This window comes from Alosa alosa, chromosome 12, assembly GCF_017589495.1.
Source record: "Alosa alosa isolate M-15738 ecotype Scorff River chromosome 12, AALO_Geno_1.1, whole genome shotgun sequence".
NCBI lineage: Eukaryota > Metazoa > Chordata > Actinopteri > Clupeiformes > Clupeidae > Alosa > Alosa alosa.
The window spans coordinates 9,764,324-9,783,642 of record NC_063200.1 but is presented as its reverse complement, the minus strand read 5'-3'; the positions used below and the strand labels follow the sequence as shown (position 1 = coordinate 9,783,642).

Sequence of the window (19,319 nt, the reverse complement as noted above, 5' to 3'; positions counted from 1 at the left end):
GTGTGTGTGCATGCACATGTGTTTGTTTGTGTGTGTGTGTGTGTGTGTGTGTGTGTGTTTCAGGTAAAGGATGCCAGTGGCATTGTGAATGATGAGCTGCCAAACTGCTGGGAGTGTCCCAAATGCAACCACGCTGGCAAGTCAGGGAAAGTAAGCATCTGACTGGGAGGTATTTGGGAATTTGGTATATAGTTGGTAGAAAGCCATTATGGTTGGTATACTGTACAGCCATGACAGTTGGCGGAAAGCCATGATATGTTTTTATACTTTGTGTAAAGCTATGATAGTTGGTATAGTTTGTATAAAGGCATGTTGGTGGTATAGTTTGTGTAAAGGCATCATAGTTGGTATAGTTGGTGTAGATGAAATTTGTAAAGCCATCATAGTTGGTATAGTTGGTGTAAAGGCATCATAGTTGGTATAGTTAATGTAAAGCCATGGTAGAGTATAGTTGGTGTATAGGCATGATAGGTGGTATAGTTTGTGTAAAGCCTTGACAGTTGGTGTAAAGGCATTATAGTTGATGTATAGGCATGGTAGTTGCTATAGTTTGTGTAAAGCTTTGATAGTTGGTATAAAGTTGTCTCCCCCCTTTCCCACCTTTTGGCCAACAAGCAAAAAAGAGGACCAGGCTTCAAGTACGCGTCCAACCTCCCGGGGTCGCTGTTGAAGGACACACGCAAGGAGCCATCGGGCCGAGACATCAAGGATGAGCCCAGCCCCACCTTCGCCATGGAAACGGCCTCGCCGACCGTGCCCGTGCCCTCGCTGGACAGACGGAAGGCAGAGAGGGAGGACTCGTCGTCCCGAGCGCGAGAGGAGGAGCCTCAGAGGAAGCGTGTCCCGCCTCCACACCCTGAGCCACACCCACGCCCCAAACTGGAGGAGAACCCGCTGAGGAAGAAGAGGAAACTCTTCGACACGGACGCCGAGCCCAGCGCCAGGAAGAAGGTACGCTGACCAACACAGAGAGAACCCAAAGAGTCTCGAAAGAAACCGCATGCAACCGTGCAGAACCCAAAGAGTCTGTAAAGAGACTGCAGTTTTTGTAGCATTTTTGTTTAGGCAATTAAAACTCATCATCGTAAAATGAATTTCCATGGAATATGGTCATGTGAAATAAGATAATTGTCCGCTCTGCCCCATCCCTGCCCATTTGCACAGCATTGGTAAGTTGCACAGCATTGTTGCACAGCATTGTTAAGTAAACTATTAAAAGCATTCACAGCATTTAGTCGCTAAGTATACGATTAAAAGCATTCACAGCATTGTTAAGTAAACTATTAAAAGCATTCACAGCATGTCGTCGCTAAGTATACTTAGCGACGGCATGCTGTGAATGCTTTTCACAGCATTGTTAAGTAAACTATTAAAAGACTAGTCCTGTTCATGTGTATGGTATTTGGCAGATGCCTTTGTTGATGCAATGTTGTGCTGTGTTATAGAAAAAGTCCATAAAATCAGAGAACTCCCAGTCCTGCAAGCTTTTGTCCTCCATCAAAGTGGAGAAGGAGGAGGAGGAGGATGAGTATGGGGGGACACAGGACCGAGAGGGACAGCGAGGAAGGTCAGAGGAAGAGGAGGATGGGGATGACGAGAGGGAAGAGGAGGAGGAGGAGAAGAACTCCGAGAGGAGGAAGGTCCCACCCAGCCTGCAGCCCAGAAAGACGAAGAAGGAGAGTGACCAATCACAGCGCAGCCCTCCACAGGCGGGGCCCAGCAGCACCGAATCAGCAGCAGACAGAAGCAAGCCGAGGTCCAATCAGAGGTCTCGGCAGCCGAAGGTGGCCAAGCGGGAGCCGAAACAGGAAGTGCAGCCGAAAGAGGAGCCCCTGAATGGACAGAACGGCCGCCGACCAATCAAGTCGGAGCCTGTGGAGAGTGATGAAGAGGATGCGGACGATGAGGAAGAGGAGTGCCTGGGGAGAGTCCGCAGGGTGAACGGCGAGCGGAAGCACTTGAGTAACGGGCACCGGCGCGGCAGCGGGGGCAACGGGAGCGACCTGGCCGACTGGCTGTGCTCGGCGCACGAGCGGAACAGCGGCGCCACCGCCGCACCGCGCAGCAGCAGACCGGTCCTGTCGCCGCTGGGCTGGAGCCGCAGTCCGCCCCCCCCTCGCTCCCACCTGGCCCACTCACCCCCCTCCCCCGCCAACGCCACCTCCCCCCAGGAGCGCCACGTCGTCCGGCCCCCGCCCATCAGCCCCCCGCCGGACTCGCTCCTGCTCGCCAGCGGCCGGCAGCACGTCATGCGGCGAGAGCTCTGGATGGTCGTGTTCACGCACCTCTCACACCACGACCTGTGTGTGTGCATGCGCGCCTGCAAGACCTGGAACCGATGGTGAGTTGAGCGTCCCCTGTCATCTCCCCTGACTACACACACACACACACACACACACACACACACACACACACACACACACACAAACAGTTGAGCGTCTGTCGTCTCCCCTGACCTCACGCAGATTTAAAAGAGGCCATCAAATAAAAACCAATTACATAGAGCAGGGTCACTTTACAACATCTATCAAACACGTGTTTTACCAAACAGATGCTGGAGACGTGTGTGTGTGTGTGTGTGTGTGTGTGACTGTTCTCTAGGGTCCATTGGAGTGTCTGATTTATTATTGTATAGATTTACCCTGGAGTGTGTGTGACCTACAGACATATTCTGACTACACAGCCTTGCAGTACTGCAGGGGGTGCATGCCCTTAGATACAGATCAAAGACTGTGTGTGTGTGTGTGTGTGTGTGTGTGTGTGTGTGTGTGTGTGTGTGTGTGTGTGTGTGTGTGTGTGTGTGTGTGTGTGTGTGTGTGTGTGTGTGTGTACAGATCAAAGACAGTAGCCAGAGGATGGATAGAAAGGCTTGTGTGTTTCACCTGTGAGTGTTCTACAGGCTGTGATAGATGTCTGTAAATTTGGGCAAATCTGATGTGTTTCCCGTGTGTGTGTGTGTTTCTATATTTTGGTGTGGGTGCGCGTGCGTGCGCATGTGTGTGTGTATCTGTGTGTGTATCTGTGTGTGTGTGTGTGTGTGTGTGTGTGTGTGTGTTTGTGTGTGTGTTGCATCCCCTGCAGGTGCTGTGATAAGCGTCTGTGGACGCGGATTGACCTGAGCCGCTGTAAGTCCATCACACCATTGATGCTCAGCGGGATCATCCGACGGCAGCCCATCTCCCTGGACCTCAGCTGGACCAACGTCTCCAGGAAGCAGCTCAGCTGGCTCATCAACCGGCTGCCTGGTAAGGAACACACACACACATATATATGTACACACACACACACACACACACACACTCTACACACATCTGCATAATGTTGCTGTGGTCACACAGACCTATCATGGCCTGGTAGTGGTCACCCACATCCTGGTAAAGCTGGTATACCTTGTCATATCTGAGCTGCACTGTTTGCATATGAAACGGTTTGGGTGGCGCTGCAGAGCTAGTATGGTAGTGAGCTAGTTTACTCTGATGTTGTGTGGCGGTCCAGAGCTACAGTAGTTTAGTAGTGAGCTAGTTTACTCTGATGTTGTGTGGCACTGCAGAGCTAGTTTGGTAGTGGGCTAGTTTACACTTACACTAGTTTACATGAGCACATGGCTACAGTGGACGAGCACATGGCATGATTCAGTGGACGAGCACATGGCTACAGTGGACGAGCACATGGCATGATACAGTGGACGAACACATGACTACAGTGGACGAGCACATGGCATGATACAGTGGACGAGCACATGGCATGATACAGTGGACGACCGTATTTCTCAGTCCCTTTAACGCATTTCTCAGATGAAAATTGAAATTCTCCAATCTATTTGTTCAACCTCATCTAGTCACTTGTGCACATCATAAAATACATTTGTTAAAGCTTTGACTACCTTGTTTGTAAACAGTGGTGCATGAACTTGCCATTCTAAGATATCCATGAGCATTTTGCTTGTAAGGCACCAACTTGCTATTGAGCAATTTACGGGCTTTTGCATGGAGGTCATTTGCGGTGATGGTGGGTGGATGGTGATGTTTGTACATGTTGTTTTGAGAAATAGATTTACTGTTGAGCAACTGTTTATGACTGTTTAAGAAATGTGCCAAAGAGACTGAGAAAAGTCTTACAAGAGCTGTATTGTCTGAGCTCAGCCTTAACCCACGTTATTAGTTAATGGCTATTTGTTATGTTCTAAAGCTGTTACACACACTGTTGCATAGCAACAAAGCAGACCTTCCTCACTGCCATTTACTGATTAGATGATGTGTATTAGAATAGAAGAGAATGCTCTTTCAGCCAGGTAAGTACCCAAGCACTTGTCCTAAAAGAAAATGTTTTTTTTGTTTGTAACATTCCTGGGATTGAGTTGTCATCATCCTGAGAGTATGTTGTGGATAATGTGGCATCTCTGCTCTTTTAGTAATATGTCGCCCCCTACAGGTATTGTTGTGTTATTGCCTTGTGAGTTGCAGCTGGCGGGCTGTGTCTACCCTGTGTGTGTGTGTGTGTGTGTGTGTGTGTGTGTGTGTGTGTGTGTGTGTGTGTGTGTGTGTGTGTGTGTGTGTGTGTGTGTTTTATTGGTAGTGTTAGAGCGTATTCTTTTTTTTTCTTTTATGCCTTTAATGTGACAGGACAGTGGAGAGAGTGACAGGAAGCGGGCGGGGGGGGGGGGAGAGATGGGGTGGGATCAGGAGTGTGTGTGTGTGTGTTTGGGGGGCGGTAGAGAGAGATGTGGTGGGATCAGGAGTGTGTGTGTGTGGGGGAGAGAGAGATGGCGTGGGACCAGGAAATGACCGGGGCCAGACTCAAACCTGAGTGCCCGTGGGCGTGTGGACCCGCATATGGCATGAGTGCTGTAGCCACAGCTACCCCCATTAGAGAGTATTTAACCACAGCGTCCCCGTTAGAGACTATTTAACCACAGCGTCCCCGTTAGAGAGTATTTAGTCACAGCTACCCCCGTTAGAGAGTATTTAGTCACAGAGCCCATGTTAGAGAGTATTTAACCACAGCTACCCCTGTTAGAGAGTATTTAGTCACAGAGCCCATGTTAGAGAGTATTTAACCACAGCTACCCCTGTTAGAGAGTATTTAGTCACAGCTATCCCTGTTAGAGAGTATTTAACCACAGAGCCCACGTTAGAGAGTATTTTATATAATGTGTGAGTGAGCTCTTCATAGGAGGTACAGTATCTCTCCTAAGGGGATCTGCTCTCTGAGAGAGAGAGAGAGAGGCAGCAGGCTCTATTTTAATGGTCTAAAACGGAAGTGTCTTTGCGCAAAACGCAAGTCACTTTGTGGGCGGATCTTGGGCGCTGATGCTATTTTACCGGCGGGATAATTGACTATTGCGCCCGACGCAAATCTAAAATGGGGTGGTCTGAAGTAGCTACATTAATCATGGGTGTGGTTTGGGCGTAACGTGCAATAAACCAATCAGAGCGTCATCTCACATTCCCTTTAACAACAGGCACGCTTGTTCCATAGCTGATTGCTATTATTGTGGTGGATTAGCCAAGCGCAGCCAGGAGCGTTCACAGCGCTATAATCACTGTTCAGTTGGGAACAGTTAGCTATTGATTTTTCCTCTTGACAAAATGTAATACAGAATTGTCACAAAGAGATACTTTCCGATGTTTTGGGATCATTCTCACTGAATCACAAGGTTATGAATGCATGGTGATATATTTGCAATGTACAATGTAATCTAACATTACCTCTCTATAGACAATGCATATCTTCTGTCAGTTAATTCTCTCCCGTGCTGCCGCTGGGGCATTTGGGTTAAATGGCATCGGCATGCAATTCAACATCACGTCTCCTTAAGTCCTCTATATTTCCTAATTTATGTCATCAACACATCAGTGATTTGTGAAAATGTGTGCTAGATTTATGCCTATTTTTTCACATGGACACCATACTGATTTCCCTCGAGTGGTAATATTTTTCTTTGAAATTATGTATGGTTTACAGAAATGGGAACTACGTTGTATAGATGAGAGGAGCGAAATGTGCGTTGCGCAGCACAGACGGCCAAGCAAGGGCTCCTTATTACCATCAGGCAACTCAACAACGAGAAACAGTTTCCAAGTTGACCTAACTTTCAACTCTGCACAGTATCCCATTAACTGCATGACAGTAGGCTATTTACAATATTTTCTGTAAAGTAGAGTTTGTAAACACGTTATCATCAACTTAATGTACGCACAACATTTGTTTGAGCAGTAGAGAGAATAACAATGAATGGATGCAACAACTACAGAAATTGTAGCCATACTTGCTGCTTACTTGTACTATCTATGGTTGCTGGTTAACAGCACATAAAATTTAAGCTAATTCACTAGCTCAAGATTTCAAGGCCATCATGGATATAAAACGTTTTTTGAAAATAACGAAAGGATGGAGGGAACATAGCAAAGCTTGGAGTTATTTCAGATGGACTACAACAACGTAGGCAAAATTATGGTGCTTAAAACCTTAGCGCAGCTGGAATAATGCTTAGGCTGATGATAAAGCGCACGCAATGTTTAAAGCCATACACAACGGTAAATTGGAACAAAACTAAAGGTAACTTTAGCCTTTATAAGGCTGTATAAAGTTGTCCAAATTAATAGGTTGTAATTAGGCGTTGTTGTTGTAAAGATATTGCATGAACATGTTGTACTATATAGGCTACTAAATGTTTAGGTCACCAATGCACGAACAAAATCGGGAAATGGACAAATATTATCAAGGCTTTGAATGTTTCCGTCTGTGCACGGGGGTGTCTGTAGATTGGTGTGCAACACATTCATTCATGCAGGCCTGTGGTCATGCATGCGCCCTTAAAATAGCATCTGAATTTGCGCCACAGACTTTAGACTAGGGAGTTCCTGGTCTGTGGCGGAATTGTTTTCGTTTGTGCCGGAACACGCCCCGTCTTTTTAAGCTGAACCGCCCCCCCGTGAAATAATCAATTCCCTAATTTACGGGCATGTACCTGTGGAGGGAAAATTCCAATATGCGCTGACTGCAAAAATAGGAAAGACAAAAGCGCGAGTATACAACGTCAATTGCGCTAGGACGCAAGATAGAGCCCAGTGTGTGTGTGTGTGATATATAATTTGAAGGTGTGTGTGTATGTCTCTTGTAGGTTTGCGGACGCTCCAGTTAGCGGGCTGCTCGTGGGCAGCGGTGTCGGCTCTGTGCACGGCGAGCTGTCCCCTCCTGCACTCCCTCCACCTGCAGTGGGTCGAGGGCCTCAAGGACGCCCAGATGGAGGACCTGCTGTCCCCCCCCACCGACAACAGACCAGGTACTAGAGAGCACCCCCCAAACATACACACACGGGCTAGGCAGAGTGTACCAGTCCCCCCCCACACACACACACACACATAGACCAGGTTACTAAATATTTCTCTCTTTTTCCCTTCCACTCCATCCTTCCCCCTCCCTTTATCTTTCCATCTCCCTCTCTCCATCCACCCCCTCTCCTCCTCCTCTCTCCATCTCTCTCCTCTCTCCATCCACCCCCTCTCCACCTCTCTCTCCATCTCTCTCTCTCCTCTCATCTCTCTCCCTCTCTCCATCCACCCCCCCTCTCTCCACCTCTCTCTCCATCTCTCTCTCCATCTCTCTCCCTCTCTCCATCCACCCCCTCTCTCTCCATCTCTCTCTCCCTCTCCATCTCTCTCCCTCTCTCCATCCACCCCCCTGTCTCCACCCCCCCTCTCTCCACCTCTCTCCCTCTCCATCTCTCTCCCTCTCTCCATCCACCCCCCCTCTCTCCACCTCTCTCTCCCTCTCCATCTCTCTCTCCATCTCTCTCCCTCTCTCCATCCACCTCCCTCTCTCTCCACCCCCAACCCCACCTCCCACCCCCCAGGTCAGCTGGAGTGTCGCAGTAAGCTGCGTAATGTAGTGGACCTGCGTCTGGCGGGCCTAGACATCACAGACTCGTCTCTGCGTCTGCTCATCGTGAACCTGCCGCTGCTCTCCTGTCTCGACCTCAGCTACTGCAACCACATCACTGACCAGTCCATCAACATGCTGACGGCCGCGGGGACCAGTACGCGCGACTCTCTCACCGAGATCAACCTCTCAGGTAGGCCGAGAACACCTGACACTCCCTGAGGTAGAAAAGTCCAGTATTGGTCCAGCATCTCCTTATGTAGTAGTTTTACCTGTGCATCTCACTACCATGTCACTCTCCCTCTCTCTCCTCTCCTCTCCCCTCTCTCCTCTCTCTCTCCTCTCCCTCCTCTCCCCCTCCCCTCTCTCTCCCTCTCCTCTCTCCCCCCCCTCTCTCTCCCCTCTCCTCTCTCCCCTCTCCCTCTCCCTCTCCCTCTCCCTCCCCCCCCCTCTCTCTCTCTCTCTCTCTCCCCTGCAGTGTGCAACCGTGTCACAGACCAGGCCCTGGCCTACTTCAAGCGCTGTGGCAGCATCTGCCATATAGACCTGCGCTACTGTAAGCTGGTCACCAGGGGGGGCTGTGAGCAGTTTATCGCCGAGATGTCCGTCAGCGTGCAGTTCAGCCTGCAGGAGGACAAACTACTGCGCAAGCTCACCTAGGCAACACTGGCCAGCCACGTCACCCAGGCGATGCTGACCAGTGACATAACCTAGGCAACGCTACAGAGCAGCAGCGATGTCACTGAGGCAACACCGACCAGCGTCATCACCTAGGCAACACTGACCAGCGATATCACCGAGGCAACACCGACCAGCAAGCTCACCCAGGGAACGCAGAGCAAGTTCAGCTAAGGAATGCTGACCAGTAAACTTACCCTTGGAACACTGGCCAGTAAACTGACTGAGGAAGCACGGACCAGCCAATGTGGAAGGCTGCGAAGCCTCTGCGCTCACACTGCAGGTCTTAAACACACACACACATACACACACACACACACACCACTGAGGAACTGCTATACGCCATCTTTACCTTAACTGCTAACGCGTACACACTTCAGAGGACGGTGGGCCGAGGCTTGGTCAGTGAGATTACAAACAGGCTATTGATGGTCAATGATCCTTCACACTCTGTAAACATACGCACACACACACTTGTGTGTACATACATGTACTGTACATATACACATGTGCTCACTCTGTTCGCTCACACACACACACACACACATACACATAGACACACATACACGCTCATGCCATTTTGCTGCTCATGCCAAATTGTTTTGTTTTTTTAAGCACATATTTTTTGTTGGACTGTTTTTTTATGTCGCGTGTGTCCTCCGCTGTCTGTGTTAAGTTATGCTGCTGAGCCGTCGTGCATTGCTTGTGATGGGACAAGGGACACTTTTTGAGTCCATATTTTTATATCGTTTGGGACTCCTGGAGATTGATCTTTGTTTTCAGAGCAATGCAGACCTCACGTTTTATGCAGGTTTATTTTTGTACAAGAATTTGTTTTATTTGTATCTGATGTAAAAGGCACTCAGTTCCACAGTGGTTATTTTATTTGTATTTGATGTAAAAGGCACTGTTCCACAGTGGTTACATTCCATCAGTGTCCTAGTTGTCCACCTTGGTCTGAGTTCCACTGCAGATCTACTTTCTTATGTAGGAAGCCCTTAATATCGTTTAATTTATGCAGCATCTCCTTAAACATGGGAGTTATGGGAGAGGGTACTCCATCTGACTGTGTTACTGTTTTGAGTTGGTTTATATCTGAAAACAGAAGAAAAGAAACAATTTGCACTGTTTGACATAAATAAATAGTTATTTTTTCTTAAGTGTGTTTTAAGTTTTTGTCTAATGGATGTTAACCTGTCAAAAGCACTGTGACACTTCACAGGAAACTCTGCTTTAAAGGAACACTTCCAGTGACTTATGCTAAGCTAGCTAGGCCCAGTGTCCGACTGGGTTAATATTGCATGCACAGAGAAGAGAAAGGGATGGATTCTCTTATCTAACTCTTGAGGGAGACGTCAAATAAGCTTAGTTCCCAAAAAGTTGGTGTTTTCCTTTATGTTAATACAGTTTTTTTTCAGTTAAACTACTCAAACTGCACCGCATAGTGAGGCCTGCAAAAGCGTGTCTCTGACTCAAAATGCTTAGTTTATGCATCAGAAGCAAATATTTATGCCAATGAAACAGTCAAACATGACACAACAATCAAAATGACAAGTCATGATGTCACTGTTTATGTCAGGACAACAAGACAGTTGTCAGATAGTCAAACTGTTTTGTCTTTTTGCCAATAGGACAGTTTACTTTGTAAGTACTTTCTAATGAGCAATGCGCAAGGCTGCACTATTTTCTATTTCAAAACTACAAAGTTACACACTATTGTGTGTGGAGGGGGTTGATTGCAAGGCCGTGGATATGTTTTTTTTTCTCTTGACAGACATTGTGACTGTATAAAGGGGAAAAAGGCTTTTACAGCATTGTGCAAATGAAAAATGACCAATATACAGTAACCCCGGTCAGAGCTGTGCAACACTGTACAACTTTCCTGACGTTCCTGTCTGTCAGGTCACATATATTTACTGTAGGACTGGTGTAGGACTATTTAGCAGGAAACCAGTATAGTGCATTTTGACATTTGAATGTAAAAAAAAAAAAACTGAGAGAAACAGTAAATCCACCACAGCCTTGCGTCCTCAGGGTAAGGGGTCTGTAGGTGGTACTGATCAAGTTGAACCAGAGAGGGTTGAAATGGTCAGTAATCAAGGTTCTTCGGTGGAACAGTCAGGACAAGAACCTTAGAACCTTCAGAACTAACATTCCATCAGTCCAGTCACAGGGAAAAAGCATAGAACTAACAAACATTGACATGTATTCATCGAGCAGACACTCATCTCCAACACGACCTGAGGAAAAACAAACACGAGGAATAACATGTAAGCTGCCATGCAGAGGAGACCTTGGTTAGCAATTAAAACCATGTTTTTCACATCAATAAAATCCTGCTACCAGAGGATGAGAAGGCAGAAGTTTTAAATTCTAGTCAATAAGCAAACACTTTGTCAGGCCAGACACAAACAAGCAGCCCGAGGTGTAATTTCTTCATTTTACTGGTCACTCATCTATGGTCAGGAGAGGTTTTCATTTCTCATGCGTTTTGCATGTGGTGTTATGAAAAAAAATCTCTTTGCATTGCTTTTTGCATGTCTTACGCAGACATCAAACGTTTGCATTCAATACCATGCAAGGATTATGTGATATTGAAATTATTCAGTGGATGATTGATGAGCTTGCTACAGCAGAAGAGAAACCTCACATTGGGGGTGTGTGTCTGTTAAAGCAAAAAGTGTGTCAGTGAGGGGTGGCGGTGGGGGTTACATTTATTGATCCATGCTAGGCTGGAGCTAAAAGTGGTATTACCAGACTCAGAGAACGGCTGGATGAACTGGAGAAAGGTAAAGCGCAATAGTTATACTCGAGGGGAGGTGGAAAATTAGCGTAATTCCCCAAATGGTGGCTTCATTTAGTAATTCAGCGCTGCAGCATTTGAACATTAATGTGTTAATTTAGTAATTCAGCGCTGCAGCATTTGAGCATTAATGTGTTAATTTAGTAGTTCAGCGCTGCAGCATTTGAGCATTAATGTGTTAATTTAGTAGTTCAACGCTGCAGCATTTGAGCATTAATGTGTTAATTTAGTAGTTCAGCGCTGCAGCATTTGAGCATTAATGTGTTAATTTAGTAGTTCAGCGCCGCAGCATTTGAGCATTAATGTGTTAATTTAGTAATTCAGCGCTGCAGCATTTATTAATGTGTTAATTTAGTAGTTCAGCGCTGCAGCATTTGAGCATTACTGTTTTAATTTAGTAATTCAGCGCTGCAGCAGATGCAGGAAACAGTGCAGATGTTCAGGTGCACGGAACAGCAGAGACCGGGGAAGTGTCTGTCCTGCATTTCAATGAGAATTCAAGAGAACCCTCTTATTAAGTATCTCTGTCATATGGCCCTGAGCCCATACTGTGCAGTTCATACATGACGCCCTCTTGTGACCACTTTGGGAAGTACACCCAATTAGAGCTATGGTCAAGAAAGAGTCACCAACTACACCAAGTATGGAGCCCATCTGCAGTGCGTCATGACAATCCATTTTCTTTAGAATGTTCAGAAAATCAACTTCCGGTAATCTAGTAAACGCTCATGTGCACGTGTTGCGCTACGTCGCCACGTGTTACTTCCAGTAATCTAGTAAATAAGCGCTCATGCCACTCAGGCCTCTTATCCTCTAGTTTAAGTATATATACTCTTTAAATGATAAGTATATATCCTCCAGTACTAGTGTTGACAGACACAGCAGGAATTCTTAGCTAAGGTCTCCTCTGCACTGCAGCTTCAATGTTCTTCTCTTGCTGATCTAAATGAGCATGTGTAAATGTAACATATATTATTGCAGTGAAGTTATAGCTGTTCACAAGGCAAAGTTACATACGTGATGTTTGTGAGTCTCTAAATAAACACATGCAAATATAACACATATTATTGCTGTGTAGTTATAGTTACATACATGATGTTTGTGAGTCTCAATTTCCCCTGCTATTCATCTCAATAATTCCAATCCCGGGTCTGCGTAGATGGGCTATGTCGTGTGTGTGTGTGTGTGTGTGTAGGAATGTACGATAGGTTCCAATAGGTCTGGCTGAGTTGACTTCCTGTCCCAGTCAAAGCTGACATAGCAGAGGCCTGTCTGATTGGCTACTTCCTGGGCCCCCACAGGATCGTACAGAGGCCTGTCTGATTGGTTACTCCCTGGGCCCCCACAGCTCAGTGGCCATCAGTGTGAAGGGCTTCAGAAGGCCGGTCCAGCACAGATCCATCTCCTCCTCTTCATCATCATCATCGTCGTCGTTAGCCCCAGAAATGGACAAAACAGAAGCAACACCGGATGATAATGCAAGATACTATATTTTATTAAATTTAATAAATTATCTTTTAATTACCAAAATAAAAAGTTTAACATTCCCAAAATACGAAGACTAGAGCTTGCAGAACCCTTTGTTGTCCTCGTTGCTGTTGTTGTTGTTGTTGTCTTGTTTATGTTACTACATCGGTGGAGCGTGCGAAGACGAGCGTCCCTAGGGGTCTGCCCTGCTCTCATAGTGGCCAACATGTGACATCATCATCATGGTCAGTTTAAAAATAGCAGCATCAGAAACACACATGTAAGCACAGTGTCGTCGCGGCTACACCTCAGTGCACGTGTTGCGCTACGTCGGCGGCTAGCGCCTCAGTGCACGTGTTGCGCTATGTGTCTTCATGTTGGACCCAGACCGAGGGGGGGGAGGGAGGGGGGGGGGGAGAGAGTCCAGACAAGCTCTTACGCTGACCCAAACGGCAGCAGCCCGGGTCGTGGGCTAGACCCATCTTATCTCAGCTGCTGTCAGAGGCTGCGTTCAGCCAACCTCAGGCCTACACTGTAAGTGTCTGGTGTGTCCTCAAGTACACAAAGGTCCGCTGTGGGCCAAGTGACGTAAACTTGATCATTAGAGGGTGTACGTGTGCACATGTGGCTCTGTCATGATCATTAGAAGGTGTATGTGTGCACGTGTGGCTCTGTAGGGGGTATACGTGTGCACGTGTGGCTCTGTCCAGTTTGGCCCAGGACACTACAAGGACACGACTGAGCGTGAAGGGACTCCATGAAGGCTGGTAAGTATAATACGTGTCCACATGTCGTGTCCACAGCTGTCCAATCGAGTTCAGTCTAAGTGAGGACGGCTAATTTAGACCTTGTATGGACTCCTTCCCTCATTGGTGGGATCTGACAGGGTGACGCTATCTGATAGGCTACCTGTACACCTGTCCCACCTCTCCCTCGACCAACCCAAGTCGATGGCGGAGTGAGATATCTGGACACAACTGGTCTGCAGACAGAACAGGCAGTAAAACATTCTATTCAAATAATATTCATCAGTACTTCAAAGGCTGTTCTCCTGACAGCAGCAATATTAAACATTAATAATACAATTGAAAACTAGATAAATCTATGTAGTACCACTGACTTCATATACTCTGAAATAAATATCTCTTATTTCTCTCAGTGAAACGTATGCTTGATATAGCGTGAGGAGAATTGACCTTTTCACAAACTGGAAACTTATGAAAAATATAAAAAAGTCACACTCACAGTCAAAATCAAAGTCCAGTGTTTGTGTAACCTGGTCATAGAACTGCTCAAACACTGGGAAAAACACTTTAAGTTAACTTTACACTTTAACCAAGTAGCACCGGCTAGATATGTTTCTTTTTCTGTTTGGTTTCCGAGGACGTATACACTCACACACACACAACTTGGATCAACGTGTTGAACAGGAACTCTGTATGACATGATATTGCTTACAGATTATTAATACAAACAAAATGGAAAACATGTGGTTTTATGTCCATCAGTACAGATACACTTAAAATGAACGAGTTCTGATATGTAAACTACGGGATTGGCCACTTGGTCCGATCCCAGCCACCGTGAGTGGCAAGTGTGTCTATGGGTGCAGACCAGTGCAGATTAAGCGCTTTTAGAAATCAGAAGAAAGTGCAAATCACACCGAGGTGGAGTGTAGTTGAGTTGGTTGAGTTGAGTTGGGTGCTGGAGAGACAGAGAGCTCGACTGCATGCATGTCCACTGCAGCATCTTTGCATGGAGAAAGCTGCATTGCTGTGTGGTAGACAGAGTTCTACGACTGCATGGAGAAAGAGAGCTGCACTGCTGTGTGGTAGACAGAGTCCCACGACTGCACGCATGTCGACTGCAGCAGCCCTGCTGGGAGATGTGGAGCTGCATTGCTGTGTGGATGTCAAGTGCAGCATGACTGTACAGGGGCAGAGAGCTGGACCAGTAGGGGGTCATCTCTGCATGGACACAGTGGTGCATGGACACAGGGCTGCATCTCTGCATGGACACAGTGCTGCATCTCTGCATGGCAGGCAGACTGCTGCAGGAGAGAGAGGGAGAGAGAGCATCATAGAGGCAGAGATCTGTGCTTCTGCATTTCTGATGCGCTGCTGGAGTGAAACCTTTAACAGTCTTGGAACGGGTGGCGTGTTTAGGTGTTAAGTGTAGGTGTCTGTTTAGACGCTTCCTCTCCCAGTTTACAGCCAGCCAACCCATTCACCCAGAGCGGAGACAGATAAGTCCCATATTATGAACCATGCCGCACCTCAGCCACACCTGGGCCGCATCTCAGCCAGATGCTTGCCAGTCTCTGCCCCCGTATGAGCCCCTGTCTCCACAGCTGAGTCTCTGTACAGGTGTTTCCTTCCTTTCCTGACTGTGTGCTACAGTACTACGCTCTATAGTTGCCTACACAGGCCTACACATGGCCTACACATAGCCTACACACACACACACACACACACACACACACACACACACAAGGTGTGTGTACACTATCTTTCTAATTTGGCACCTACAGGATCAAGTGTAGTCATTAGTTCTCTGGTTCTGTGAGAGGTGGACAGTGCACATAGACAGTGCAGATGGACAGTGCACGTGGACAGTGCACGCAACGTCTCTCAGGTGTCCGCACCTGGTGCGCGCAACATCTCGCAGTCTTTTCTGGTGGACAGGAGCAGTGGCTGGACGTTTCCTCCTGGACACCTCTGCTATTGCACATTGAACATTAGGTCAGACATGCTAGTGATAGTGTAAACCGAGTCTGCCAAAATGCTATACGTTGGTCATTCTGTCTGTCTGTCTGTGTGTCTGTCTGCACTCCTGCCCGTCTCACTATCTGTTTGTCCTGGACTCCTGTCCATCTCGCTTTCTGTCTGTCAGGAATGCCCATCTGCCTGCATGGGCATCTCGCTTCTGTCTGTCATGCCCGCCTGCTTGGTCAGCTGCTTGGTCAGCTTTGTGGACGGTCTGCTTCTGCTAACTCTCGGCGCTACAGCACATGGTTCATTCTCAACGGCGTGTTGGATGAGATAACAAACAAACAGCTGAATTGCACGGAGACCATCTGTGCAGAGTCCAGCTCATCTTCTTCCTCCCATGTAAACTAGTAGGCTCACTTCCAAAGAGGCCTCCTGGCTAGGCTGCTGAGAGTTGAGAGGCTTTGTTCCTGGAGAGTATCTGAGTAAATGTGTGTATCTGAATGTTGTAAATGTTTCTGTCTCTGTCTCACATACGTATATGTGTGTGTGTGTGTGTAAGTGTGTGTGTGTGTCTGTGTGTGTGTGTGTTTGACTATCTGAGTGTGTGTGTGTGTGTGTGTATATTTGTTCCATCTGAGTATGTGTGTGTGTGTGTGTGTGTGTGTGTGTGTGTGTGTGTGTGTGTGTAAGTGTGTCTGTGTGTGTGTGTGTGTGTGTGTGTGTGTGTGTGTGTGTGTGTGTGTGTGTGTATGTATGGTGTGTGTGTGTGTGTGTGTGTGTGTGTGTGTGTTGTGTGTGTGGGGCATTAGTGTGTGAAGACTGCCGGGTGTGTGGGCACTGTGTGCATATGGGGCACGCGCTTGCCACATTTGGTGCAGTGTGACCATGGGCATTAGGATTCTGAGCAGCACGCAGTCTGCGAACCACGGGCCCAGATAATGGGGCACAGGCTCATGCTCATCCACCGCCTCAGCCTGGGCCTCATGAGGACACCATGCCACACAGGTTCTCATCCAGAGAGGGAGGGAGGGAGAGAGAGGGGGGGAGGGAGAGAGAGAGGGAGGGAAAGAGATGGAGGGAGAGAATGATGGGGAGAAGAGGAGGGGAGGGAGAGAATGAGACAGACAGATGAGAGAGAGAGAGAGAGGAGAGGGAGAACAAGAGAATAGAGAGAGAGAGAGAGAGGATGGAGAGAGAGAGAAGATGGAGAGAGAGAGAGGATGGAGAGGGAGAGAGAGCGGATGGAGAGGGAGAGAGAGGACAGATGGGGAGAGATGGATGGATATATATAGAGAAAGAAAGGCAGGAGAGGAAGAAAGAGAAGGGAGGAAGAAGGGATGGAGGAGGAGTTGAGAAGGGAGTAATGGAGGAGGAGAGGGAGGAGAGGAGGAGGTAGAGAAGGAGAGGAGGAGAGGAGGAGTGAGGGATGGAGGAGGAGAGGAGCAGGTGGAGGAGGAGGAGGAGGAGAGGAGGAGGAGAGGGAGGAGAGGAGGAGGTGGAGGAGGAGTTGAGAAGGGAGTAATGGAGGAGGAGAGGGAGGAGAGGAGGAGGTAGAGAAGGAGAGGAGGAGAGGAGGAGTGAGGGATGGAGGAGGAGAGGAGCAGGTGGAGGAGGAGGAGGAGGAGAGGAGGAGGAGAGGGAGGAGAGGAGGAGGTGGAGGAGGAGAGGAGGAGGAGGAGAGGGAGGAGAGGAGGAGGTGGAGGATGAGAGGAGGAGGAGAGGGAAGAGAGGAGGAGGTGGAGGAGGAGAGGAAGGAGAGGAGGAGGTGGAGGAGGAGAGGAGGAGGAGAGGGAGGAGAGGAGGAGAGGAGGAGTGAGGGATGGTAGGAGGAGAGGAGGTAGATGAGTTTAATGTTTCAAGAATAAATACAAATTTAACCACAAAGCAATCTACATCAAACAGTGTTAATTCAGATGGAGTTAATCAAGAATATAGCCCTTGGGAACTTGAAGACTTTTGGGAGTGATGAATATTTGACTGGACTCGCGTGATGTGATGATGATGAGTTAAATCTAAATGCTGATTTAGTCTGAGGCTCTCGTTTCAAAGGTTTGAATCACTCTCTAACTGAGCAAAGGTCATCAAGACAGTCCTTCCACCCCTCTCTCTTTCACTCTGTCTGTCTCTCTCTCTCTCTCTGTCTCTACCTCTGTCTCTTTATTCTGTTCAAAGTTACTCAGGCCGGAAGTCAAGCGCTCCGTTTGTGGAGCATACAAATAGTTTTAGAAGACTGGTCTCATTTGCTCAAACGTGCACTCTGGTGTAGCCTGTCCCATTGATTATAGTGGTGTAGCCTCCCTGTTAGTCAAGTCCACTTCAGAGACTTTCTAATGAGGAGACACAGCACTCAAAGACTCCTCCATAGAAATGCATTGGGGTTAGTTCATAATGCCAATATGGCCGCTGTCTACACATATCCCGCTCCTTCAGTTACCAAAAGTCGACATGTGAATACATTGTGCCAATCATATGGTATGTTGTGAATACATCGTGCCAATCATCATGCCAATTTGGTATGTATCATCCTGCCAATTATAGGGTTTGTTGTGAATACATTGTGCCCATCATATGGTATGTTGTGAATACATCATGCCAATCATATGGTATGTTGTGAATACATCGTGCCAATCATCATGCCAATATGGTATGTATCATCCTGCCAATTATATGGTTTGTTGCGAATACATCATGCCAATCGTGATCTCACAGCTTGGTGTCGTGAAGCCTTGCACACACACGGAGTGCCCAGAACAGCATCGTGATAACTGCCCAAAGTGTGTTGACAGATAAGTGGGAGAATTTGCCTAAAAGGACTTTGTGAATGTTTGAGTCTAGAAATTCTATATCTGAAGAAATGACCAAACTCAGTCAGTTGATATGATGTTTCATTCTCGATAATTTAAACAGTGCTGGTTCTTTTATACTGTATTTTTATTTTCTCAAGTATATCACACATTTATACACAAATGGTTAAAGGAAAATAACATAGATCATTCTGACCTCACATATTTAGGTTACATCACAATGATCTATGTTATTTTCCTATTTGTACATAAATATGTGATATTTTGTCTTTTACCCAATTTTGTCTATTGCTGAAACCGACTTAGACCACAGAAACCAACCGATACTGGAACCGATGCAGTCCATCTCTGGCATAGACTTGCCACATGTGACCACAACTGGGCCAGAGCTGTACCAAAGTCGCCCCAGACCCAGCTACAGTTGAGGACACAATCTTGAGATCAGAGGGCCAGCCACATCCAAGAGCTGGGATTTGTCCAAGAAGGCCACTAGTGACCTGGGTGGGAATACCAAACGCCCGCCACTGAAACTGTGTTGATTAACGAGAGGCTTTTACAAGCGATGAGGGCTCTGAGGACTAATTCAAAGTAATGATGACATTTAGCTATTAAAATACCATGGCAGATGTGTGGCAGACCATGAGGGATAGGGGACGTAACCCACATACACATACACACACACACACACACACGCGCACACACACACACACACAAACACACACACACACACACACGCACACACACATGCACACACACACACACACACACACGCACACACACGCACACACACACGCATACGCACACGCACACATGCACACACACATACAGGTGACTTTTCAGTTCTTTGACCTTTCAAAGGACAAGCCTGGCCATGAATCTGATTGGATGAGACAGCGCTGATGAAACCATATAAAAACCAGACACGCCAAAAATGTCTACTCTCCCAGCTAATGATCAGGGGGGAGAGACATGTCC

The 19,319-nt window shown here is 47.3% G+C and overlaps 1 protein-coding gene across 1 annotated transcript in view; it reads left to right on the top strand.

Moving 5' to 3' along the window:
* Window positions 1-9,719, top strand: part of LOC125304302 (lysine-specific demethylase 2B) — a 35,629-nt gene extending 25,910 nt beyond the window's left edge. Inside the window, 7 exon segments of the mRNA XM_048258441.1 lie at window positions 64-150; window positions 607-951; window positions 1,446-2,341; window positions 3,082-3,245; window positions 7,124-7,285; window positions 7,856-8,074; window positions 8,360-9,719. Coding sequence (XP_048114398.1) covers window positions 64-150; window positions 607-951; window positions 1,446-2,341; window positions 3,082-3,245; window positions 7,124-7,285; window positions 7,856-8,074; window positions 8,360-8,541 — 2,055 coding nt within the window. The 3' untranslated portion in view covers window positions 8,542-9,719.
* The last annotated feature ends 9,600 nt before the right edge of the window (window positions 9,720-19,319 follow it).